At 39.4% G+C, this 25,944-nt stretch overlaps 1 protein-coding gene across 2 annotated transcripts in view; it reads left to right on the top strand.

The window, feature by feature from the left end:
* Window positions 1-25,944, top strand: part of KIAA1328 (KIAA1328 ortholog) — a 174,522-nt gene that overhangs the window by 50,853 nt on the left and 97,725 nt on the right. For both annotated transcript variants that reach the window (XM_041472068.1, XM_041472077.1), the window contains exon 6: window positions 18,331-18,458. In XM_041472068.1, the coding sequence (XP_041328002.1) occupies window positions 18,331-18,458 (128 nt within the window). The remainder of the gene's footprint in view (window positions 1-18,330; window positions 18,459-25,944) is intronic.

The raw sequence follows: 25,944 nt of genomic DNA, 5'->3' as shown, positions 1-25,944 counted from the left end.
CCAGCCTATCTCTTGTAAATAAGACCCCATCAGTTTTTGGGATTAAAATAAAGCATTAGCTACATTGCATGTTCTACTCTGGATGTTGAAAGTCATCTTTTGTTTTTGCTGCCTCCCCTGACAGTTTTGAATCCTGCCTTATGGAAGTGGAAAAAAAACCAAAACCAAAACAATTGTCCATTTGTGGTGGTCTATGACTGAATTGGCTGCAAAATATGAGAAAATTCTTTTGGTATTCTATATTGTACATTTATAACTATGGGTGGGTTTTTTGCATGTATAAGGTAGTTGGGGTAGTTCCTTTTGTCCTTTGAAAATATATTGAGACCAAAGTGGTAGGCTTTGAAAATTGTTTAGAAACCATGAAATACCAGCTTCTCCCTTCAAAAAGGGTCCAGGTAGATTTGGAGAGAGGTGACACTGGTGGAAATAGCCCTTCCTCAAGACACTGGAAGAAAATAAAAAAAGACGTACACAAAGTGATTTTTACATATTTGTTATGTGTTCACATTGTCAATACCCAGTGCTGTAGCTTTGACCCAGTCAGTATTACACTGGGCCTGCTGCTAATGAGTGCTGTGACATTTCTCTTTGCTTTTTGTCACTTAGTTTGTACCTTCTTTACTTTAAATAATTCCTCATGAGAGAATCCCTGGTAAATCAGGGCTGCATATTCCAGGTTACCTATTACATTAGGATGAATCTGATGTACAATTCAAGCAAATCACTAGTAAAAGATTCAAGCCTTTGTCAGTTAGCTATAATGACTTTAGTCAGATTTCTAACTAGTTCACCCAAAGATGTGCTGATCTGTCTTGTGCCTTCCTATAGTACATGGAACGTTTTTCCATTAAAAGTAGAATAAGAGGGAAATTTTCCCTGAGCTGTGAGGAAGGTGGCAGCAGTACAAGTGGCATCTGAAGGGAAGTTGTTTTCCAAAAGAAAGGCTTTTCAAACTTGAATTCCTGGCATGAGGCACTATGTGGCTGAGATATGATCCATTTTAGTATTGATTAGCCTGATATACATAAATCTGCTTCTGCTTTGATAGCTGCTGCAGAGGTGCCAGTCTCTACGTTTTCTCTGGTGTGGTGATGTGGAGTCTCCCATACCTTTCCTGCCACACACCAGACCAGGATATGCTGTAGACAGCTGATTCTCCTCACTGGTCTTCTGGGACTGAGATTCAGAAGTCTGGTCCAAAAAGCAGTTTTTATTCTGTTTTTATTCTTTACTCTGTTTTTGCAATGCATTTTCTTCTAGTTATTGTTTGCCCAACTCTTACTTGGTGGATGTGACAAATTTTAGAGTCCTGTGACTGCCTGTGTATGTTTCTGCAGGAATTTTAACTTTTGTACATTAAAAACAGTGCAAGGACTCATTATCTAATACCAGTGTGAGGCTGACTGAATTAGTGCATGTTAAATTGAGTATTGAGTATTACTGGTCATAATGGACTAAAAGAATGTGATTTTTTTTCCTTCTTTTTGTTGCCATTTTCTTTCAATTTCAGTACCAGCTACAAGAAACAAAGAATAATTTGTAAAATATTTTTTCAATCAAAGTCAGTTTTTGGTCAGCCAAGATTTTTTTTTATATATTTTGTTCCGTGCTTATGGCTTTATTGTTTGTGAATCTGTTGTCTTGACCCTTGCTAGGAAAGAAAATATTATTACTAGTTCTAGACTCATGCTAGGAGAGAAAAGATTTCTATTTCTTTGTTTGGTCTCAGATTTTTCAACAAATGTGATTGTGTCTTTTAGGGGTGGGGGGTTTATGAAGAACTGTGAGGATAATTACATAGTTTAGCTTAAAAATATTTGTCATTTAAATGAGAATGTATAAATCTGTCAGTTTTGAGCATAATTTGATGAATTTGGCATCTTGGTTGCAAGTTACATGGAAAAGCTGCAAGGGCAGACATACCATTGACATCAGACAAGCTGGGCAAACACATTAAAAAAAAAAAAAGCCTAAAACCCCAAATACTAATACTTTCCCAATGCAGCTGTATACGGATTCACCAGTGTCAATGAATATTGTTCTGCTAGTATATTTCTTATTTCATGCTTCATTTTCTCTTCTCCCAGAGCTAGAAGTGTCATAAAGTGTTTTGCATTCTAAGTACTAGGGATATAGTGTAGAGACAGTATTTGCCATGTTCTAAGAAACAGAAGGCACACGGTGAAATTTAAAAAATTGAATAGACAGTTACACCTCTCCCATTTTATGAAAGAAATTGGCAAGAAGTAAACATGGAGGCATGGGGAAGAAACTGTGTCTGTATGTGGATGAATTCCTTTTTTTTCCCCCCACCATGCATCAGAACTGAGAGAGGCACTCACCATAGTCAGGTCTGTACTTAGGCTTTGCATATTAGCCTTCACAGCAGTTAATGATATTTAGGTTCAGCCTGGCTATCAAGAGGCAGGGAAAAGAAAAAACGCAATAAAGAAGTGGCTCAGCTTCTCTCAAATGGGCTTTAATTGAGCTTTTTGTGATGAAAAGCTAATGCTATCTGTTTCCTAGAGATGACTAATTCCATGTTCCAGTTGTTAACTGAAGAGATAGGACTGTAGTTAGAGACAGCTTGCGCCAAAATATGGTAGCAGGCATTTGGTTGTTGACTAAAGGTTTTAAATATATTAAGTTGTGCTGAAGGGGGAGGAAGAAAAAACTATCTATTTTTGTTACAGGTTGTACACTTAGCTGTAACAAATAGGGACACTATGGCTGGTGCTATACAAATATTTTTAACATGGCTGTTTCCTGCCCTAGTTCTTAGAACAGGAAGTAAACATCTGTATCAGAGAGGATTTGCTATTACCACTGATAATTGCAATGATTCTCTTCTATGAAAGCTACTTAACTCCAACAGCATATTTAACTACGTATTTTAACATATTTGTATGGCGTGCATACAAATAAGGTCTATTTTCAGTAGTATTCTATACCTCATTTCTGCATTTATCAGCTGTAATACATTCCAAGTACTTCTGTATATCATTGAAATGAAAGATTTTACTGCAACTTAAGAATGAACATTTATGCTTCCAGCTTCCTCTGTTTTTTTGCCAGGGTTTCTTCGATCTAAATACAGTGAGGTGCAGAAAAAGGATAGTCCCAGAGACCAGTGGTATTCAAAATACCAGTGTCTGAAAGGGTTGCCTCAGATTGGTGAGCTTATTCAGGCAGAGCACATGAGAACCAAAAATGCAGATTCTGTCAATAAGTCTGCACTTCATCTCTTGCTGAAGCAGGGAACATTACTACATCTCATGTTGCTCTGCCTGATTAGCTCTTTCTGGAGAAAGTAAGCCTTTTCTGCTGTTGAGAGGTATCTGCTTTAACAGTCACAAAGGAAATGTGAGGAAGTCGGACATTTAAAATGGGTCATAATGATTATTTGTGAATACCTTGTGCTTAGACCTGGGGAATTTCTTTTCTCATGAGAGTTTCAGTATAGGAGGTAGCATATTGGCAGTAGTGTTAATTTTCTTCTTATACTACAAGTTGGAAGATATTTAGCTCCCAGAACACTACTTACACTTAAGTGTGGGGGTTTTTTTACCCCTCTGTTTTATGACCTTGAAAACTGTGGCACATTATAGGCTCAAAAAGACACAAGAGTGTATCTCTTTCACTGTAATGTAAATGGAAGACGCTCTGTCTGTGAAAACAAAACACAAGAAAATCTTTGTATCAGTTCTTGCATGGCTGAGTCTGCAGTGAGCTTCAAAGGTCTTGCATCTGAGGAAAGTGATGGCATGAAGAAAGTGTTCTATGTGGAGATCATGTAGAGATCAAGAGAATTGGAAACGAAGTCAGCAAAGTAATATTTCTAAAGAAAACCTTGTATAAGAGAGAAAATAGAAGATAAGTTGGAAACTATGTCTACTATCAAAGGTTTTTGGAACAGAAGGCGTGAAGGTGAGAGCTGAAGGAGGAACCAAAAGGAACAGTTATGGCCATAAATATGTCATGATGACTGTAGCAGGACAGGAAGTGAGAGAGAAGCTGGGTTTTGTAGGACTGAGTGAGGAGTGGATCATGAATTCCTGTGTAAGGTACTGGGCACCTAGCAGCTGTGAAATTCGAGAGCACGTGCTTGTCCGGAGGGCAGTTCTGCTATTGCATTTAACATTTCCCTCAGGGGTGCTTGCGCTGCCCATTTGATTTGGCCCTGATTCCAGTAGGGGCTGTGCAATTCTGCACCAACAGGCCTGCTGTGAGCATCAAGCCTCCCTGGTGGAGCTATTTCTAGCTCTTCTAGTTGTGAAGAAGGTGGCTCTTCCTCTCCCAATCAGTATGCTGCTGAGTTGCATGGCCTATGGCTATGTGGACCGAAAAAATACCGAAGAAGTCCGAACTTCAGCATTCGTCTTTTAGAGGTGACTAAAACTCCTTGTCCTTGTCCATCCATTTCAACACCAGAACCTTCACTGAAAATAAAAATTTGTGTTAAACATAATTCAGAGCCTTATAGTAAAGCATGTCACGTGGTTAACCTTTAATACAATGTAGCATTTAAAGAATAGTTTGCATCTTTTGCTGGTAAATTACTACATAAATATTTAGATTAGGTGTGAATAGAAATGTGGCATTATTTATGGATCCATATTTCTCTGGCATTTCAGATGCATGGTTGTTTTGCTCCTTAATAAATGCAGACATTAAAAGAACAAGCATAGACAAAGTGCTAATTTTAAAGCTTTGCAGCTCAGGGGAGAAAAATCTCCCCATGTTTTGTTGGAACTGCTTGTTGTCTCCATTCTCACAATAGAGAGAAATCTTATAAAACACTAGAAGTTGCATTAAGCTCCTTTATTTCTGGTACTTGTCATGGAGTGACATGTCTCACCTGCTCGTGCAGATTGGTAGCAGAGCAACCTGTCAGATCTGAAGATGTTTTGGTGCTGTCTGTTCCTTCTTGTTTCAGAGGCACATGTGTTATGGTACAGTTACTGCTTTAATTTTTGTCTGTATTTTGCTTCGGTTCTTTCTCACCTTAATCCTTGGAAGGGGAAGGCAAGAATATATGGAATGTCTTACTCATGAAAACTTGAAAAAAAATGCACATCCCTTTTTTCCTGGTTTAACTAGGGATTGGACTAGTTAGGGAGGCTCTCCAGAAAGCCACATCAGCAGCACGGAGTGCAACAGTTCAGAGAATGGTGCTGACAGAATGGCACTGCAGGCTGCTGTGGAGGCACTCTCAGGTCTGGTACACGTGGGTTTTCCTACTTCTGTGAAGTCCTGTAAATCACATACCTTGTCTGTATCTCAGCTTCCTTCATATCAAATGTGATCTTCCCTGCAGAGTGAACATACAGGGATGGTGACAATAAGTCTGTTGATATCCATGAGCTGTTGAGATACTGCAGTGATGAAGGTTCCTGGTGTTAATACAGGAATAAGTTCCCATTTGAGATGGAAAAGGAATGCATGTTTCCTTGACCTGTTGAGATTAAGGAGAGGTACCGAGCAGCTCTGCTTCAGTTTTGGCTTCTTAAGTTAATCCTGCACTGAAGAAGTTAAATCTTTGGGGGCTCCATAGTCTCCATGATGTTTATCAATGAGAAAATCAGACTAAATGTTCACTGCTTTGGTGCCCTTTCTTTGTCTTCTGTTTTGAACTTCTGGGAGGAGGGTAGCTGTCTATACTTATCTGTTTTTTTAATTTTATTGTGGTCCTTTTCCTGAAAACCAGTCATTCTAGTCCAGGGTCCTTGCGAGGTGTTCACATACAGTAATTTTCCTTTCCTTCTTGTTGGCAGGAAATATGCATTCCCATATAGCTTGTGTGCAGGTTACCTTGATCACCTGTTGTCTAGAAAATACCCCTGATTTATCTGATTTTTCTAGGCCCCTGTTATATAAAACCTTTTAGTTCTTGATATTTTTTTCACATTCCTTATGTTGTATTTGGTTTGGCTCAAAATTTTATTATAACCACAGGAATGTGTTTGACAAGAAGGCCTATTCCATTCTTGAGTTCACTAAGCCCTTGTAAGCATCCGTGGTGATCCCTGCATTATCAGCAGTTGCTGTATGTATGGAGTCATCTCACTGTGATTATGACTGCATTGCAATAAGTGAAGAATTTGCCAAAGAACTATTTGCTTACTCAAATATTAATCCTGTCAGAGGACTATATCTGAAAGTATCATTTTCTTGCTGCCAGTAACTGTCTTTATGCAAACTCTTTTCAGCTATTTTTACTTCTGATGAGCACTTTTGAGTTTAGATTCAGGAATTCCTGTCTTCAGGAGTAACAGCCCTCTGGCACCGATACCCTCAAGGCTAGCACATAGCAATGTTTCTCTAAGAGGAATGCAGAACTATAGTGGGAGGAAGAAAAAAGTCACAGCTATGGGGAAGAGGTTTTCTCTTTTCCCCACCAATACTTTGGACTTCCGTGGTCCATACACATCAGCCGTGTACCTTGGTGTGCTCCTTGTAAGAAGCCAAGAAGACCTCCAGGGTGTCAGCTGTTCTTTAGTGGTAATAAATGTGAGGATTTAGGGATGGAGTGTTTTTTCTTGCAGGAGGTTATGATTTCCAAAACCTCACAACTGTTTTTACCTGAAAGCATGGATAATTCCAAAAAGCCTGAAGTTCAGTGGGAATGGGTCACACTGTGGCCTGTCCCAGCAAATTACATTTTCTCGTATGAAATTAGTCAGCCAGAGTAAACATCTTTATCTCCAAGAGCAGTAGAAAAAATCCTAGGAGCTATACATTTGGCCTGTGGAAGTTAAGTCTTTGCTATCAGTACTTCTCAGGAGAATCATTCCAGGTCATTAATTTCCTTTCTCTTCAATAAGTATTAACCATTTGATTTGAAAACCTTTTTGTTACCATGGGGTGGCTTCAGAAAGTAAGGTGTGAGGGAAAGGGAATTTTGTAAACATGCTTTCTAACAATGTACAAGGCGTAGCAATTCTCCTCAGATGATTCGAGAAAGGTATCTTCACTATACTTAGAATGTTTTAGTATGTTTAACTTACTGATTGTAGTATGATGAAAATACAAAACGTATGTACTGCATGAAAGTGCAGTGTTACAATGTTGTCAATGTCCAAAAACATGTAGAAAAGTGTAAGGGCAGGATAATTCTTGCCCCCCAAAGTCTCACGAAGTCCAGAAACCTGTTTATAAAAATGCAGTCAGAATGTTTCTCTGTGTTTGATAACGTTGGATGTTGTTGTTGTTGTTTTTAGGAATTTGTTTAGGTGAGTCCCTATAAACATTTGCAGCCTCCTGTGGAGAGCAGTTCCAGAGCTTAGGGGAACACAGGAGGGCTTGTAGGCACCTGGATCTGCTCAGTTGCTGGACAAGTGCATTTTCTCTGTCCTGAGATACTTGTAAACTCATAACAGTTCCTGCAAGAATAGAGGCCAACCTGCAGCCTTTGGTCTCCTGAGAATATAACAGTGGATATTTTTTCCTCCCCTTCATATAATTTTAAGGTTCATTGTTCTGGCCTGCCCTGCTATGTCTGTGGACACAAAGGAATGTAATCTGGGGAAGTGTTGTGCTGTTCTTAGCTCACAGCTCCTTTTCTTCCCTGATCATCCAGATCTGAAGACTTTTTAAATGCCTCTTAATTTGAGGAGCAGTGGGTCACTTTACCTACTTCTACATCTCAAATTGCCAGGAGGAAAGGATACCATTATTCATTAGGCTGGGAAAGCAGAAGTTTCTTGTTTTATAATATTTGAATGGTCTGGGTGTGAGGGAACCAAAATCAGGAAATGAAATCCAGAGTGTTGGCAAAACAAATTGTTTTTATTTTATATTTCTCCCGGTTTTAGACAGTCCTGTTTACCTACCCATGTCTCTAATTTTGAGTTGTGAGGCTTATTTTTGAGTACTGTTACTGCAAAAAGAGCCAATCACCAGGAAGAGCAGCAGAACACACCCTGTTTCAGACAGTAATATTTGATTCCTGAGTGCTGTAAATGATGTAGAAATGTGCATGTATTAATGAGGGGTATAATAGGTTTGAGTGAAAGTGGGAGATAAGATGTGTTAATCTTGTATATTAAATAGTCCTACAACAATGAACCCTATAATGAGGCTGTTATTAAATCTTTCCTTCACTGGCCTCAGTTCAGTGAAACCAGTGCTTCTGAGTTTGGCATGTTTAAAACCAGATTTCACAAGAAAGGACCACCTCTCTGGGATCTTTGTAATTTTGAAGTCCTTACCAGCCTTAGAGATTTGTACAGCACTTGGTGGAAAAGATCTTTCCAGCACTCCATCATGTAATATTTTCCCTTTTTTAGGTTTGAGGACACCTTCCTTAATATTAGTGTGCTGGTATGGAGTCTGTTTTGACCTCAATCTTAGGAAAAGAAGCACTGCGTTTCTCTCATCTACATCATGCAAACAGATTGTGTTCTAACAAGGTTAGAAAGACTGTCAAAATAGCAATAGTTTTAAAGGAAAGAAAATTATCTAGAATGATCTGTGATTTTTTACATTTGGTACTCTTCTAGCTGTAGTGCTGAGGACAGTTCCATAAGAAGGGCAAGATTCCTTGGTTCGCTGGTATTTATTTTTTTCTATTTTTGTCCAGCCACATTTACAGATTTCATCTTGCCTCTTGCACCGTTTGCCAATAGTCAGATTAAAATCTGCATGGTGCTGTCTGATTATGTTCTGGTTTAAAAAGAGGAGATAAGAAAGTTTAAATACCCAAGCCTGATGCCCGCTGTGGAAGATACGGAGTTATCTTCAACTGTGTTAGGAAGCAGCAAACAAAAACTTTCCCTAGCACCCAGGTTTCCTTTCCAGTAAGGACCCAAACGAGGACTTTCTCATTCTGATGGTGGTGGGAGCTGGGCTGAAGGAGACTGCCTTTCTCCATCAACATTATTGCTGTTCAAGGGTAAGGAAAACGTTTAGTTAGAGACATCAAATATATAAAATTAAAAGCGATGATTGATTGTTTCCTGCAAGGAAGCAACAAGACAGACACCGTTGTGTATTCTCAGGTGATCCCCATTCTGATAGTAACCAAGACCAAACCTGATTAGCTTAGTTATAAAACAAGTTGATGTTTTATGATCTTACATTCTCATTCCCTGCAAAGCAGACACCTTTTTGATTTACTATGCATGTTCTTTAATTGAGATGGAGGTGCTGTAGCTCTGCTCTCAGTAAGTTCAGCTTTTACATTCCATTTCTCTTTTGCCTCTTCATCCCCTTTTCTCCACGCTTCTGACTCCGAGCTCCCATTTATCCTGTTAAATAACTCCTCTTACTGTGTCTAAACATAAGAGGCTGAGCATCCTTTCTCAGATACCTCAATTCCCACCTTATCTCTCCTCGGGGCTTTTGCCAGGAGCTCCATTGTCAAATTAGAGTAAGCAACGAGTCTGTTTTAATATTGAGTAGTACTGAGATGACAAATGGCTTTGTGTAAACGGCAACAGTGGCTACTGCAAAAATTTTTTTAATTCTCACAAAGGCCTGCAACTAAAACAGCAAACGTTCCCAGCGATGGGTGTTTCACATAAAGCCGTGACTCCCTGTGCGGGTGGGGCAGAGTGTAATTTGAGGAAGAAAAGTAGCAGGAGGATTGCTCGGCGCATTTTCAGGTTGCAAAGCGATGCTTTTCGGTAAGAAAATGAACCCCGAGCGTTTTTGCCCGGGCGCGCAGCGCGGACCGGGCGGCCGCAATGCCCGGAACGGACACACGGTGGCGCCACAGCCCCACTTTTGGCGCGGCCGGGGCCGGTCAGCGCCGCTGCCGGCTCTGCAGATGCACATATGGCACAATATTATCATTTTATGGTTACAATTATGAGCAATTTGATACAAAATGAAAGCTAAATTATGCAGTGTTCCTTTTATTTGTTTAATTTTGCGCTCTAAATGTGTAGAAGGAAAAATAGCGCCGGTTTTGTGTGGATGGTGATAGGTACAATGCCTCCTTTTGGCTTTGTGTTCTCACACAGCGCAGGTCGTGATTATTTTCTCTCGTACATGATGAAATGTGTGGAGTTGTTCTCAGGTGCTAGGACTGTTTCGCACAGAAATGTATATGTCTGACTCTCCAGGCTTCCTTCTTCCATAAAAAATGCATGGTACATTTACTGGCAGGTAGACAAATACATAAGTAACAAGTTCCTTCACAGTTTCTAGTGGAAGAGGCTGGGTAGCTGTGCTGTTTAAGCAAATGCCAAAGGAAGTCTTTAAATTCTGAAAGTCACTATAGTCATTGGCAGAGCTCTCCTGAAAGAAGCAAGTATGTTCTGAACAAATTCCTTCTTGCTAGTGAGGAAAATCTCCTGCCACTGCAGTTCTCATGCTAAAAGTAGAAATTTTCATGGCTCATGCCAGGATCAGTATCTTGTTACAATGATCTGTGGGGTCTGTATTTTGTGTATTCAGGTTCTTAGTTTTTCCTCTCATTAGATCCCCTATGTTCATTATTATGAAAATGCATATTTTTGTATATGCATATAAGTAGCAGCATATAAGTAGCAGCATAATTTATCTTTTGTGTGTTATGTTCTTCCTTCCTTTTCAGTAAAAGAAAGTTGTTAGCAGAGACTGCCTGTAAAATAAATCTTCGATTTATTTTTTTTCGTTCCATGTAAGTATTCTTTTGTTTGTGTTAATGAAGATAAGGCTGGAGATGTGCTTTCCACTTGGAACAGAAAATGCAAGCTCTGATATGGTATTTGCATTTATCGATCCAGGCACATCTGCTGGCATATCATGGTGTGTGATATTTTTGTCCTTACCCACCTTTGAACCAGAGAACATGGCAGATAAGCTGCCCATCTTGATTGGCATATCCTGTGGAAAGGATTTTCAATACATAGGATCAAATCCTGTACCCTAAACTGCTTTTGCATTTTGAAAGTATGCTAGAGACTTCTCTGACTTCATCTGCTATATTGGGAATTAGTTTTAGGTTTAAGTGCTTTCCTTGCTCTCATCAAATCATATGGGCTGTCTTCTTTGGCCAATTTTAGATGCACTATATTTGCATTGTGCATCTCAATATTTTCCAGAGTGTTAAAGCGAACTTGGGAATTTCATCATCTGTGTGGAACAGAGTATCTTGGTCGATAATATAAAACTTAGGCTGTCTATAAAAGAAATTACAAAATTACAAGTACTAGGATAAATCATAGTGTGAATTTAACCAGGGTAGGAAATCTTGTATCTTTTACTGCTTTTTCTTTGGGATCAGTTTTAACAGTGGCTCTACAGGTGCTATAGGTGGAAATGGAAAGATTATTTTTTGAAAACAACTCTTCAATTGTTTAGGAAACTGTTTTTTATTTTGGTTCACACCTACCATCTGGGAATCCAGAGACTAGATTGGAATTTGATGTTTTTTGTGTGCTTCTTGAAAGCTCCAAAGGACTGCCCTGGCTTTGTCCCTAACTTTCTTAACTCACTAGCTTTTCTGTAGGTAGGTAACCATAACTTAACTAATTTGTATGCACCATATGCAGTCTCGCCTCACTTCAAAGTGTAATCAAGTCATGAACTAATTACAATACCATATTCCCAAAGAATGTAAATTTAATTTCCCTTCAAACAGAATGGGAATGTATTAAGCAATTCCTTTATATGAGAGCTGTGGCATTCAACAACATAATGCTGATGCTTCAAACAGAAGTGAAGTTCTTAACTTTCGTGGACCTTGTGACCTTTTTCCCTATGCATCTTCCCTTTTTATTCTTGCATCTTGAGTTAATTTACTGACTGGATAACAACATTAAAATATTCAAGTGTAAATTAAAATGTAACTGTTGGGCTTCAGACTGGAGATCCCTCTGTCTTATTGTATGTGACTTGCTTCTTTATAGTGTTTTCAGAATTGTGCTTCCTAAGGCATTTGGATCAGAAGGAAATTGTGTTTTGAATTGAAGGCTCATAAGGTTCAGACTCTCACCAGATGATTTCTTTAATACATTGAAAAGTGGATGTGCAGAAAGTTCCCTACAGGTTCTTAGCATCACTGTGCCAGGGAGTCCACATAAACTCAGTTATATAAGAACGAGCAAAGTGAAGTTGTTCATAAAATATTTTATTACCTTCAGTCTTTGCAGCAACTTCAGAGTTTAGATAATAAACCTTCATAGAATTTAGTAGTCTCTACACTTTCTCAGAACAATGATTCACATAGAGTCAAACTACTTACTTTATTTCTCTTAATTTTAAGGCAGAAGAAACATGTTAGGGTTGACTTTGGTCTGTGCCTGGATAATCTGATTTCTAAAAGGCAGTCCTGTTGCTCATCTGAGATGAAATTGTCAAAGCACAAGACTGCATATGTTAAACCCAAGTAGTATTTTAAAATTAAATGTGGGTCAGTTTCCAATGAAGTATGTAATTGTTAAATGCTAAAGGAAAGAGCTTAGAATATCTTAGTTTATATTTTAAAGTGTTCCTTTTAGATGTTAATTCATTAATACCAGCAATTTATTTTTATTCATATGACTTTTCATATGTAAGTAGTTGAAGCTGCATTATTTTAATCCTTTCTTTGGTTAGGGAGAAAAAAGCCTGCAGGTGGAAATCAGAATGACATACATATTGCTTCTTTCCCAAAAGGCACAGTATCTCTCTCCTATTGATATGCAAAATATTAAGGCAGAAAATAAACCCCATTGCTTTATGTGTCAAAATACTGTAAAAAATATATGCTTGGGTGATGCATGAAAAAAAGTGTGGGTCCACTTCAAACTGAACACACTTGTAGTGGAATTTGCCATTAGTCTATTGTGGGTCTTTGGGGTTCTTCAGACTCTATAAGTTTTGTTCCTTTAGGAGCCAAAGTGCTTAGAGTTAGCTTGATCCTTAGTTGTGGTTACAGGGATAGCACTGTTGGGAGACCCAGCTGCATAGGTCTTAGCCTTTGCCTGAGTTTGGTGAAATGCTTTCTTACTCTTGCAGCGTTTTTAAAGTGATTTTTGGGCTGCAAACTGTACAGTGAAATGTTGTAGCAGTGCATGATGCCACAGTTATGGATGCAGTGGTGTGTCTGTTAAACAGCTGTGAGCTTGCTGTGACATTATTCACATGCCAGGCGCAGGCCAGAGGCATTTTGGATGTGGTGTAGTGTTGCTGTTGCTGCCAGAAAAAACCCAACCCCCAGTCAAACTCCACAAAAACGTCAAAGCAAGGTAAGTTAGATCAGGCACGTGGTGCTTGATGCTGCTGGGTCTGTGCATGGCTCCTTGAATGGGTCTGGCATGCACACCTGCTTGGAGAGCATGCAGATGAGCTCAGGTCTGCCTGCAGTTTATCTGAGGAGATTTTTCTTGGGGGGCCAAAGACCTCTCAGAGTTTGGTGTAGCTTCATCCACCCACTGTCACTGGCATTTCCTCAGTATCTCCTTCCTTGTCTAGTTTTTCTCACAGCATTTGTTTTCAAGGGACTACCTGAGGCAGTGAAAAGAGTTGAGTCTGCTGAAACTGCCAAGATGATGATAACTCGTTGGGTTTCTAGCTGCATGTCCTTAAGCAGGGATTTAAAAAGTGCTTTGTGGCTACTGGGTCCTGAGTGCACATGCAAAAAGCTTTCATCACATCACAGAAAGTTTCTTGTGTCTCTACCACAGAGTTCAAGTTAATGGTGTCTGATTTAAATTCCAGTCAAATTTGTGTGTGTTTGACTTTTTCTTTCCTTTGATTGCTTTATTCATCTTTGCATATCTCTGTAATAGCTCTGAGTCTCTAGAGAGTCTTCCATTGGATATGGGGGCTGATGGGACTGCAGCATCTGGTGACTGAAGATGGAGATTCAGCTCCTGTGTTCTGTTCTGGCCATGGATCAGACAATGCAGCCGAGTGAAAGGATAATCCAAGCTGAAGCTACAGTCAGGGTCTACAGGAATGAATCATCACTGGGCATCTTGTTTGATGCTTGGGAGGTCTATTAGGGCTTTTCTGCATGGGTGAATGCAGGCAAACTCAGACTCTGAGCTAATCAGGTGCAAGATGAATCTGGTCTGTTAGTGCTGTGCCTGAGCTGTGCTAGTTTACCCTGCAGCTGCAAGACATGTCCTGGAGCTGGCTTGAGGAGTGTGGGGCTGCTGGGCTGCACCTGTATGCTCACACATGCCCAAAGACTCCCTGTGACACAGTTTTCCCATGTGTAAAAAGGGAACAATAGAGCTGCTGTCTGTCCCAAAAATGCTGTTGGCAAACCAGTGAGGAAAAAGTCACTAGGTGGTGAGTTCTCACAAACGTTCTGAAAATACAGGAAGCCTTTGTTATTAGATTGATTGCAAAGAATCTCATTAGCTGTGTTCTTTTGCTAGTAGCTTCTAGAAAAGTTTTTTCCAGACTCAATTTGCTGTGATTGGAAGCTGCTTTAAATTTTTTTTTTTCTTTTAATAAAGTGAGATAAAACAAAACATTTCTTCTTAAATTATAAAGGTCTCCCAAAGAAATCTTGCTAAGGAGAAGATTCTCTGTCTTCTGATTTAGTTGCCTTTTTCCCCCTCCATGAGGACTATTTACAGATTTTCTGTAAATAGTCCTCATGGAGCAACCTGATGTTGGCTTCATTTGGAAACCTGGACCTGAAGAGACCAGTAGTTGTTTGAATTGCTGTAGCATGAACGTAACTTGCACAAGCATGTGGAGGCTGATGTGTAAATTCAAGAGCTTCTTAGGTAGATGGTGGATGCTCTGAACTAAAACATTCCAGATTTTAAGCTGGGCTTCACTTCTGCTCAAAGTGCCAGTGGAAGCAGTGGACTGGGAACAGTGAAGGGAGTCAGTGGGTGTGTTAGAGACTGGCCCTTCTCTTCCCAGTTTCTAGGGAAGCAGGAACTGTAGTTTTTTGGGTTTTTTTCCAGCATGTGGGAGGCTGACAGTATTTCAGCAAGGAGTAAACTGTGAGGAGTTGAGGTAGACATGGAGCAGACTTAATAGCCTGAGGATTAAAAGTGGAACTGAAGGAAGGGGTTAGGACTTTGCAAGGTGGATAAACACACCCAGACAGATGACTGTTGCTGGAAGAGGTATCCTCTGCTCCCAGCTCCACTCCCTCTGCTTGCCTCATGCCAGATCTTGTGCCTGGCTGTCTTTTTGCCTTGCTGGGACAGTTTGCTCAGGCCTGGAGTATGGGATCTAAGGGGCAACAGAGCTCGTGGGGATGGAATGAGTGAGTGGGAGAGTATCTTTGGAAGCAGTTGGACAATAGGTTGGCTGTGCCTTCTTTGGAGCTTCACCCGAAGGAAAAGCTCTTTGTTCCCTGCCTGGCTCCCTGGACATCCATTCCTGGCTTCTGTAAGCGTGTCACCACTGTGTGCTGGCAGCCACTCCTCTCAAAGCCAACTATCTCCACTGAGGTTATTATCTCATAAGAGCCATAAATGAGCTCTTAATTCTTTGACTTACATTCAGTGAAAAAAATAACTAATTTATTCTATAAAATATGTAGTACTTACAGTATTACATGTAAATGTGGCTATTGAAATTCTAACCTTTGCATTTCTAAATTTTTTTTTGTTTCCCCCTCCTCCACGTACAACCTTGATACTTTACTAATAAACTGCATAAAAAGTATTACTCTAATACATTCAAATGTATATTTCTTGGATGTAAAACTACCTTTCAGTGAAATGCCAAGTACCACTTCTTCCAGGTAACTAACATCTTGCAAATTCAATATTTGTGCTGCTGAACACATGAAGAATTACCAAATGTGTCCATTTAAGTATATTACTTTTTTTGGAATGAAAATCTGTAGGACTTCTCCTATACTGTTTTTTCAACCTTACAACTTCTTTTTTTTTTTTTTTTTAAAGCAGATTATGAAAATATTTATAATGTGCGTGTCTGTCCAAAGACTATATTGCCTTAGTAGACGTATGATCTTGTTATATCTGAATGACTTAAATATTTTTGTGGCAGTGTCGTGTATTGTCTGGTTAATTTGTAGGAGAAAAAAGGAGATAATCTTGCTGCTTTTAGCAAAAAATTCAATAGAATGAGAGAGTAAGATCTAATATTAAGGTTTTTTTTTTCCTTAAGAAGATATTCTGCAGTAAATGTACAAGCACATTTTTGAAAATCGCCATACTTTCAGCTATTCTGCATGTGTCTCAAATAAATGAACTCTTTTTTCGTATTAGAATGTTTACTTAAGTAAGCAAAGCAGGGCTTTAAACTCACACTGTGGTGGCTGTAGCAATACTTTGCTTAATGTAGAGTGATTGTGTGAATGAACAAGGTTTTCATCTTCTAATACAGTGAGTTTTACTTTGGCTGACCAAATCTCACAAGAATTTCAGGGACATCTCACCCACTATTCAGGCTCATGTGAGCCATTGACCTTTCCACTCATGATCACTTAACTGGCCTTTGGACCATCAGGATTTACTTGCATGCTTTGCTGATGTTAATTTTGCTTGTCCTGTTTTAAGCTGCATTTTAAATTAATTCGGCAGCCACATGTGGGAGGTGGTGGCATCCTGTGTACCGTGGGGGCTCTGCAGTCTGTGGAACACAAACGGGCCCTGGGGGTGCGGGCAGTCTTGCCTGGCTTTCCAGCAGGACTGGTACTAACACCGTGGCAAGGGTGAGGATGGCTGCCTGGCCATCACTCGTGTGCCCCAAGGCTGGTTAGGGTGCTCGTTTCTGATGCCAGCAGTGTGCTCGCTGGAGGGAGGAGAGGGCAAAATCTGTTTTGTGGGGAAGGGGTTGCTGGAAGCAAAGTGAATTAAGAGGGCTGTAAAAAATTGATAAAGATAGATAGGACTGTCTGTTTTTATATTCTGCCACATAACATGGGTTTAAATGAATTTCCCTATAATTTGTCTTCAAATACCGACATTTAACTCTTAGGCTGTATAAATGAACTGGCTTTGCTAGAGTAAAATTCATGCCCTGCGTCCAGGCTAATATGTTCACCTACTATAAACATTACTGCCTATGGTTACAACTGGAATAAAAAATTCCTTTTATATACATCATAGCTGGCAGAGACTCCTGAGACCACCACAAATCACTTCAGCCTTTTGGTGCTCTCTGACGAAATGAACTGAAATGTAAAACAGCTCCGGCTTCAGGCAGGCTGGCTGGCTCTGGAAAGCAATTAGCTTGTTAAGACCATTGTTTGTACCCTCCCATATTTCCAGGTGCTGAGCAAAGGTGTGATGAGAGCTCTCCTGATTGATTTCAGCATTGGGGTTTATTAACCTTCCATTCCTTCCTAAAATGTTTTGCTTATTCTCTCGGTAGCCTTTTATTTAAAGGAAAGAAAAGCAACCAAACAACAACAAAAATGAAGCCCTGGCAAGGCCACCCCTCCTGCAAAAGAATAAGAGGAGAGGAGGGGGGGAGAGAGGGAAGGCAACAAAACCGAACCAAAAAAAAGCCCCTTAGGGTCATAACAGGGAATAACAAAGCAGTGAGTTATTTATGCAGCCATGATTGGCAAAAGTGATTGCAACATGAATTTGCCCAGAAGCAATGATTAGATCATAAAAATGTTAAGGAAATCTGTAACTCAACACCGTTTTAAAGATTGAAGAAGTTTTTGTTCCCTACCTTAATTGCAGTGACTTGTTATTAAAGTATTTATTCAGAGTAATCTCTTTGGACAGCGAGCCCTTATCCCATCTGCATGCATAATTAAAAGTGAGGGGGGAGAGAGGGGAGCATAAATGGTTTACCATGCTACATGAGCAAGGGAGGGAATTACACAATGACAGGTGAAGAGCAGATTTATCTCCTGTTGGAATTTCAATGCTGCAAGCAAGGCAGGACACTGTTGCTAATATCCTTGCAAACACCACAGTTGCTGCTTCTCCAGATTACTGTCCAAAAATTATTGCTGGTCTGTAAAAGGCCTGTAGCACTGCATCTGTGGCTGTGGGGTTTTGAGCCATTGGCGCTCAAGCAAAGAGATTGGATTTGGGTATGTGGGCTTGTGAATCAATGTCTGTGCTTAAAAATGGTCTATTTACTTACTTGGATGGCTATTTATTTATTTATAAATAAACATTGGTAATGGCTGGCTTTGCTGAATACGAATAAGAGGGTTGTAGCTGTTCCAGCTGAAACAATGTCATCACCTGCCTCCTGCTGCTGTCCCTTTTCCAATGGTAAAAGAATTTGGTGCAATTCTTCTTTTTCCACACTGAGTAAGGAAGAAGGTTGTACTTGAACACTCATCTCTAGGCAGATTTATCATCATTAGGCGCTACTCAAACACATGGTATCTGTTTTTAAATTGAACTGTTACGGATCTAAATCAGATTTACAGAGTAAGTTGGTATGTATTTGGCCATAACTATTCACTAAAGAGTGTTTTTCCCTTAACTTCTGATGTCTCACCTCTGCAGCAGCAGTACAGAGAATGCCAAGAACTTCTGAGCCTTTATCAGAAGTACCTAGCAGAGCAGCAAGAAAAACTATCACACTCTCTTTCTGAACTCAGTGCTGCCAAGGAAAAGGAGCAGAAGGTAAGCTCTTTTCTTGCCATCTCTTTTTTACTTAAATTACCTAGTCAAAACATCTTTTTGAGACTGTGAGTGCGTTATCTTACGTCTTATGGTGGTGAATACTATTTTGTGATTGGTTTCCCATGAGTCCTTGCCTTAATGCATGGATTGCAGGCAAACAAAGAGAAAAATCCTGACAAGTTTTGGGTCAGTAGAAGGGCTGAAGTTAATTGACCATGTTGTGATGGAGTAGGAATCATGGTAACCCACACCTTTGCCAAGGAAAAAGTTAAGATGCTGTTATGTTTTCTGTTGTGTTATTTAAACAGGAAAATAATTGCAGTCACTGTAGATATAGCCTTTCACATTTTCACTGTGGCTTTTGATGATTGAAAAGGGCATTACAGATTATGTATTTGGTCAATAAGAGCTTTCTCAAGTCTGTAAAGCAGCTCATCTGATTTGGGCCATTTATAGAAGACCTGTAGTTCTAGATGCAGTTAAAACCAGAAAATGTTGACTAGAGATACGTGTTAAATTAAGTGGTAAAATGTTTCTTGTATGTAGGTGCCCAAAACCTTGAGAACATGGTTGGTTGAGATTTTTCCCTGATAGCTAGGTGCTTGGTTTGCATCCCTGCTGATGGCAGATTATACTCTGGAAGAGAAGACTGCCTATGCAAGTGCTCTACCCCATGTTCGTGCTTGCTGTTCTCTGGTAGCAGCTTCCATCTGTAGATAGATCTCCAGAATCCATCTTACCTAAGACCATGCCTTTTTGTAGATGTTATGCCCCTGGTCCCCTCTTCTTCTGGAATAGTCTTAAAGGCTTATTTATAACAGGGCTAGAAATAAAGTCATCAGCATGGAGTATCCTAAAGGAGGTCTCAGTGGTTCCCTGCTGTGAGAGTTATACAGGCAGATCCTGCTTCTCAAGAGACTGGAGACTGTGCAGGAAGGAGTCTTTTAATTCTCTCAGGAAGCAGGTAGCAACACTCTGATTTCACTGATGTCAGTGTTTTGGGTTATTTTTGTCCTGATGATGTTTTTGTTTTTTTTTTTTTTTTGTTTTTTTTTTTTTTTTTTTTTTTTTTTTTTTTTTTTTTTTTTTTTTTTTTTTTTTTTTTTTTTTTTTTTTTTTTTTGTATTTTATTTTATTTATTTTATTTTATTTTATTTTATTTTTGTTTTGTTTTTTTAATTTTATGTTTTGGTCCAACATTGTTGGACATTGAATTGTTTGTCAGACTTTTAACATTTTATAAACATTTAATTGCCATTCTTTTGTGTTAATATCTGCCCTCCATTTTTGTGATGGTATTGAATTCAAAACAAGAATATCCTCCCAGAATGGATGATGTCTGTGTTGCTGCTTATATGGCATGCAGCTTGCTGGGGATCTCCATGGAAAATAGTCCAGAGGAGTCCATGTAGTCCAGAAGCACTGTGACAGCTGTGTTTTGGGTGATGCCAATCCTTCTTTCAGGTTTTGCCTTGAATGTTTCATTTCTAACCTTTCAACTTCGAATACATTTATCCTATCTAGGTTAGCCCTTAGTATTGAGGGAACCAGTATCATCACATCTATAGGACAAAGGCATGGAAGCAGATAATAGGAAGCCTTCAGCCCACTGACTATCAAATTATTTCAACAATCCACATTCATCTCCTCTTCTTCTGTCCTCCTAATCACTCTGTCATTGTATGCACAGAGACTTCTTTAAAATTGTTTTCTGATTTCATGTGCAAAGTTCTATCAAGTTCTCTTTGATTCCATTATTTCTTTTCTGTATGTTTACAGATACTTTTGTCCACAAATGCAAATTCAGATATTATATCGAGGTTTGCCTTGACATTTCATTTATGGTTACATACTCTGCATCTCCAGCCTAGCAGGTCTGAAATTACCCTAGTCTTCTTGTTGTGTGCAAAGCATTGTAGGCATAGATAAAAACCTGTCAAAACATGCTTCAACTGTTTTTTCTTATAGCGTGCAAAATGTTTCTGATGTTTCTAGCCTTCCTCTTCAATTTTCTTGTTCTTTGCATTTGGCTTTATAAATTGTTACCATTTTTCATCCAAACAAGCACTTTGTGCTGTGTTTCTCCTCACAGTTTAGAAACTGCGAAGAGGTGAGCAGGGCTGCTGCACCCTGTCTGTTCTTTCCCTTGCGCACCCCTTCATGGGATGGCTTTCCCAACCCAAGAAGGGCCACTGGGCTGCTCTTGATGGGACTTGGTGTTATTTTCACACATCTTTTAGTACTTGAACTGTGAGCTCTTAGTGTCCTGATGGGTCTCTCTTTGAGTGTTTTTTTGTTCTCTTTGAGTGTTGTCTTAACACAGTAGTTCAGGCCGGCATTGGTCTATCTGCCTGATGGGGTCTGCTGAAGGGGAGCACAGCAGGATTTTTGAGAGGAAAGAACTGGAAGAGGACGCCTCCAGAACACTTTTCCTCCTGCTCCAAGTACTGCCCATGCCATTTTCTTCTGCCTCACTGAAGCTTTTGTGCTCTCCCTTTCTGTTTTAAGGTGGACTTTGACAAGAGCAATTTTATTGAAATGTTAGGATAATGGAAATCTTTGTGAGTTTTGTTTGAATCCAAATCCATTTGGAATCTTTTCCCTTTCTCTTGATTTTCTCTGGGTTAAGGAAATCTTGGATATGTCTGGATTTAAAGCAAGATAGCTAGCTTGCCACATAGTTTTTTCTTTGTAGAACTGTGTAGGAGACATAATCAGCACTTCTTATTACAGGACACTGCTGATCTTACCGGGATCTCTGTGTTTCCATGTATGGTGTTCCGATTTTCCCGTCTCTTGCAGAAACATTGGATTGTGCAGCTGTACTCCATAATGAAGCACTTCTTTGTTCTGCCTGTTTTGAGCTGTTCTTTCTTGTTTCTGTTCATTTCCCCCCCCCTTTTTCTTACTTATTAGCTTGGAGTAATTTCTAGTGCTACATCTGAAATAAATAGGGCAGGAGATCTTTCTCCTTTTTAATGCCTTTATTAAAAATCAGCTCAGGTGGGGAGAAACAGACGGGTCATGCACACGCCGTGGCTGCTCCCAGGAGTGGCACAGAGGAGGAGGGTGAGTGCAGCTGTGTCCACTGGTATGCAGCCAGAGCTGGGGCTTCTGTCCTCATGAGATCACCTGGAGATTCCCATTTTCCAGTTTGACATTCAAGGTCCTCTTTCTAGCCGACATACTTTAGGTTAGGGTGAAAGGTAAAAAGGATCTCAGCAGACACTGGATTCAGTTCCTCACCTCTAGACATTACTTAGATATCTTAATTCCATGATGGCTCATTGTTTTAGGGTTTTTCCTGCTAGATTTGGTGAGGTGCTTCCACATTTGCATACCAGCCTCGATGTCACCTCCTCCTCACAGTCCCAGGTGTCATTTTTCAGGAAGCAGCAGGGGGATACCCGACGAAGAGGGATTTCTAACCATCAACAACAGGTAATTAAAGAAAAACTATTAACAACAGGTGATTACAACATGAAGTTATTAACAACAAATAATTAAAACTCCAACTTAGCAGCAATTGGTTTAACTTGTTAACTCTGCAACTTTAAAAAAAAATGGACAACTTTTCTACTCATAACACACCTGTATCTTAACTTTCACTTGCCCATCTTTCTCATTCTTACCTTATGGTAATTTGGATCATGAGCTGTCCCTTTCCCCTGGGCTTAGACAGGTATTTGGAAACATCTCCTTTTAGTGTTTAAATGCTGGGTTTTCTGTCAGAATAAGACAATTAATGGATCAAGAGAACAGCAGCTTACCAAACATTGATGGCATTGTTGTAAAAAGAGGTGGAGTTCTACAGGATGTAAATGACTGCAGTAGCTGTGTGCATGTGGCTGAAGTGCAGCCTTGGTTTGTAGCTGTAGTGAACTAATGCAGAGGCTTTGGTGTTAACTTTTATTTTTGTCTGTTTTAGTATCACCAAACAATAGCAGTAGCTCTGAAACCATGTTTTCCTCTTAGCTAATATTGCTTCTTTATAATAAAAGTCAGCCCTCAAAATGTAAAGAAGCATCCTGGTACTAGTGAAATAAAATTGCTGGGAAGATGGTGGTAAGGTGATTTAAGTCAGAACTCTTGTGGAGTCAATAATCAGTAACTGGAACATGGAACTTCCTTTTTTTTGTGAGATAAAGTTAATTCCATTTGAAAAGATACTTAAGGTGACATGAATTGAATTATTCAAACTGGCCTTCTCAGCATTAACTCTAGGTTAATATCTCATGATGCCTCTGGTTTCATTATAGGAGTTTTAAGTACATAACTTTTTATAATAAATTCAATACCTAGAAGCCGAACTGAAATTGGTTTACCTTCTACCAACCCATAAAAAGAAGCATTAATTGTAAAGTGAATATTAAAGTGGTCACTAAAGTTGACTCAGATTCAGAGAGATAGCACTTTGGTAAAGGAAGCACTCTACTGAAAAATAGTCTTCTGCCTTGCTGTTAATAGAAAATATCATTCATAGTAAAATGTAGTTAAACTTTTCTATCAAAAATGATTTTTGGATATACTCTCTGCAGCACCCAAACATTCAGTATTTTCAGTCTATTTTCATGTGCTTTACACAGATATGTAAAGAAAATTGCCCTTGTTCTAGGTAATCATGTCTGACCTAGTTTATATACTCACTACTTCACTGCTATCTTAAACAGTCTCAAGAATCCAGTTTGATTTGGCACATTCTGGCTGATGAATCTGTAGATGTTCTTCAGTGTAGGGTAGGGCTTGAGGCACAAAAGTTGGACAAGCAGCTGAGTTTATGCAGAACTGGGGTTCCTGAGCTCTATCACCTTAAGGAAAGATAATACCTGGAGTCTTAGCACTGCTTATTAATGTTAATCTTTGAATTTACAAGTGCGGCTGGCAGCGTTTGTTTCTTATTTGTGGAAGATTACCATCACATCTGCTAATTCCCTTGGTTCACAAAGATTCTTGTGTGTGTATGTGAGGCTTCAGTTCTTCCTTGTGTAGAAGCAGCATGGGAATGGAGTGGGATTATAGACGAAAAGGAATATCAAGAATTTATTTTCGATGGTGTATCATCTCCCCTCTCCCTCAGTGCTGTGATGTCTGCCAGTCTTTTGGGGTGGGCCACTGGCCCTCATCAGGAATGAGGTTATTGTTCAATGCTAAGCACCATGCAAACATCCTGAAAGACATGGTCTGCTTTGGGCATATGGTAAAATCCTAGCAAAGCTGACTTTCAGGAGGGCTTTTTTAAAAAAAAAAAAACTTTTTTTTTTATTATGTTGCTATTTCTCTTTAATCACTTCTTAAAAATTGTTCAATGTAGTTGTATCACTTCTCAGTAAAATCCAAAAAAGGCTTTATCTGTAAAAATGAATAAGCCTTGCTTTCTTTTGATATTGGCAACTAAAATTCATGCCCTTTTTTTTGCCTTAATAAGGATGATTACATACTAAAGCGTCAAACATTACTTATTTGTTTTATTAATTTTTTCTTTTGAAAAAGATATTGAACCACACCAATCTTCAGAAGCCTTTTCTTTGTGATTGTCCCCAAACTTCCCCAGTTCCATTTTTTTGCAGTACAGGTCACCTTTAAATGCATTCTTAGCTTGCTTAAAGGAAAAAAAAAATCCCACATATGCGAAGGGTTTTGAATGCTATAAGGTAAACCTTCATCATGGAATTGACTTTGTCTGTTTACCCAGCTGTATGGGAACAATGAATGAGCCCATCTGAAAGATACTTGAAAACTGGGATAATAAATAAAGAACTAATTTGACTAGGGACTCAAGGGTATTGGAATAATTTTGCAAGGCCAGACAGAGACAGTTTTTGCATGAGTAACTGTCAGCAATAGCCTTGCCTTACCTGTGTTACTTTCTGCAAATCCTCTGATCTCTCTCTGTGCTTCTCTTATCTGTAAAAATGAGATAATGTTTTTATCCTCATTCTTTCTGTTTTTTTTTACTGAGAATGTCAGGTTTCAGGTGCTTTTTCATGGGTGTTCAAAGTGATTAGCAGTGATATTTGAAATATAGGGTGGTCTGGAATAGACTACCCTGCAATATCATGAAGAAAAATAATGTTTTTTTTTCCTTTTACCTCTAAGATACTAGGTCATAGTTAATTTACCTGTCTTTTCTAAAAAATGTTAACACTGAACAGGAATGCCGATGGGTACAAATATTTAAGCAAAAAGGAAATATCAGTATTGCAATACCTGTGTGTTGCTTGCATTCACGACAGAATTCCACCCACACTCAATCTCCTGGAATGTGTGCCGCAGTAGAACTGTTTGGCTTGCTCAGTCTATTTTCTTGATGTGAATGACACTGTTCCTGGTGATAAGCACTTTACCCTCAGCTCACTCAGCTCACCGCTTAACTGAGATCTGTGCCAGTTCACCATCTCTTTGTTCTACAGTCTTTAGTCAGCCTTGTTTCTAGTCTCTTTTAAAATATTTTCATTTTCTTTTTGTTTTCTTTGAATATGCCTCTTTCAGTTGCATCCATTTAGCTTTAAGAACTGTCCCTCCTATGGAAATCTTTTCCTTGGGTGAACAGTCATGTCTGGTGCATATTTTTCTGTTGGAGGATAAATCTGGAAAGAAGACAATGCCTTCCTTTCCATCCTCCGAGATCAAAACATCCTCTTGGCTTTGTAGGCTTCTGATGATACTGTTACACTTGTGAAACATCACCTCTGGATTTACATGAGAATTCAAATTTGCAGCAGAACTGTCTGTCCTTGAGAAGCACTTTGCAAACTCTTAGATCTGATATTGCAATTTCTCCAGTCTAACATTGTAGTGGCTCTTGGGAGTGAATTGTGGCCGTACTCGCCAGCATCCTCTCACTTTGAAGTGGGAGTATGGCTTTCTTCGGTGGATCCAAGGCTGCATATGAATGCACCGGCTGTCAAAGATTTTGTGTTACACTACAGGCCTTGAGGAAGAAAACTTCTGTTGTGTCCATCACTTTGTGCAGTTTCCTGTTTACCTGGCAGTCATTAGGAGTGTAAGCATACCAGCTGCTCAGCCATATGCTGTCACTACTGTTGTACCGTCCATTTGACCTATGCACATGCCCTTTGATTCAGCAGTATTTAGCCTTTTTCAAAACTTGAGACTCTTGAAAATCAGTTTTTCCCGTACTTACATCCTTGATTCACCAGTTCCCTGTTCCTAGACTTGTCTGATTCCTCCAACTGTGGCATGTTCTTCATGTTGTGATCAACATTACATTCCTGAACTTCAGGAAGATCAACCCTGGCAGCTTTCAAAGCCCAGCTGAACCAGGAAGCTAATGTACTTTGAAGCTTGCCTTGTTTTGGAGTGGTGTAGACCAGATAACTAGCACAGTGCCCATTCAACTTGAATTTTTCTTTGACTGTTGTGTATTCTCTCTTCACCAGCCTTCCAAAAGGGAGATCATCCTGTGAGAACATATTTTGGTAAAAAGTGAAAATGTTTCTGGGCCAATCCAATTTGAATTGGATTG

The sequence above is a fragment of the Pyrgilauda ruficollis genome, unplaced genomic scaffold (genome assembly GCF_017590135.1).
Source record: "Pyrgilauda ruficollis isolate IOZ18807 unplaced genomic scaffold, ASM1759013v1 scaffold107, whole genome shotgun sequence".
NCBI classification, from domain to species: Eukaryota; Metazoa; Chordata; class Aves; order Passeriformes; family Passeridae; genus Pyrgilauda; species Pyrgilauda ruficollis.
The sequence above is the reverse complement of the archived record's forward strand: the minus strand, read 5'-3'. Positions and strand labels throughout refer to the sequence as shown.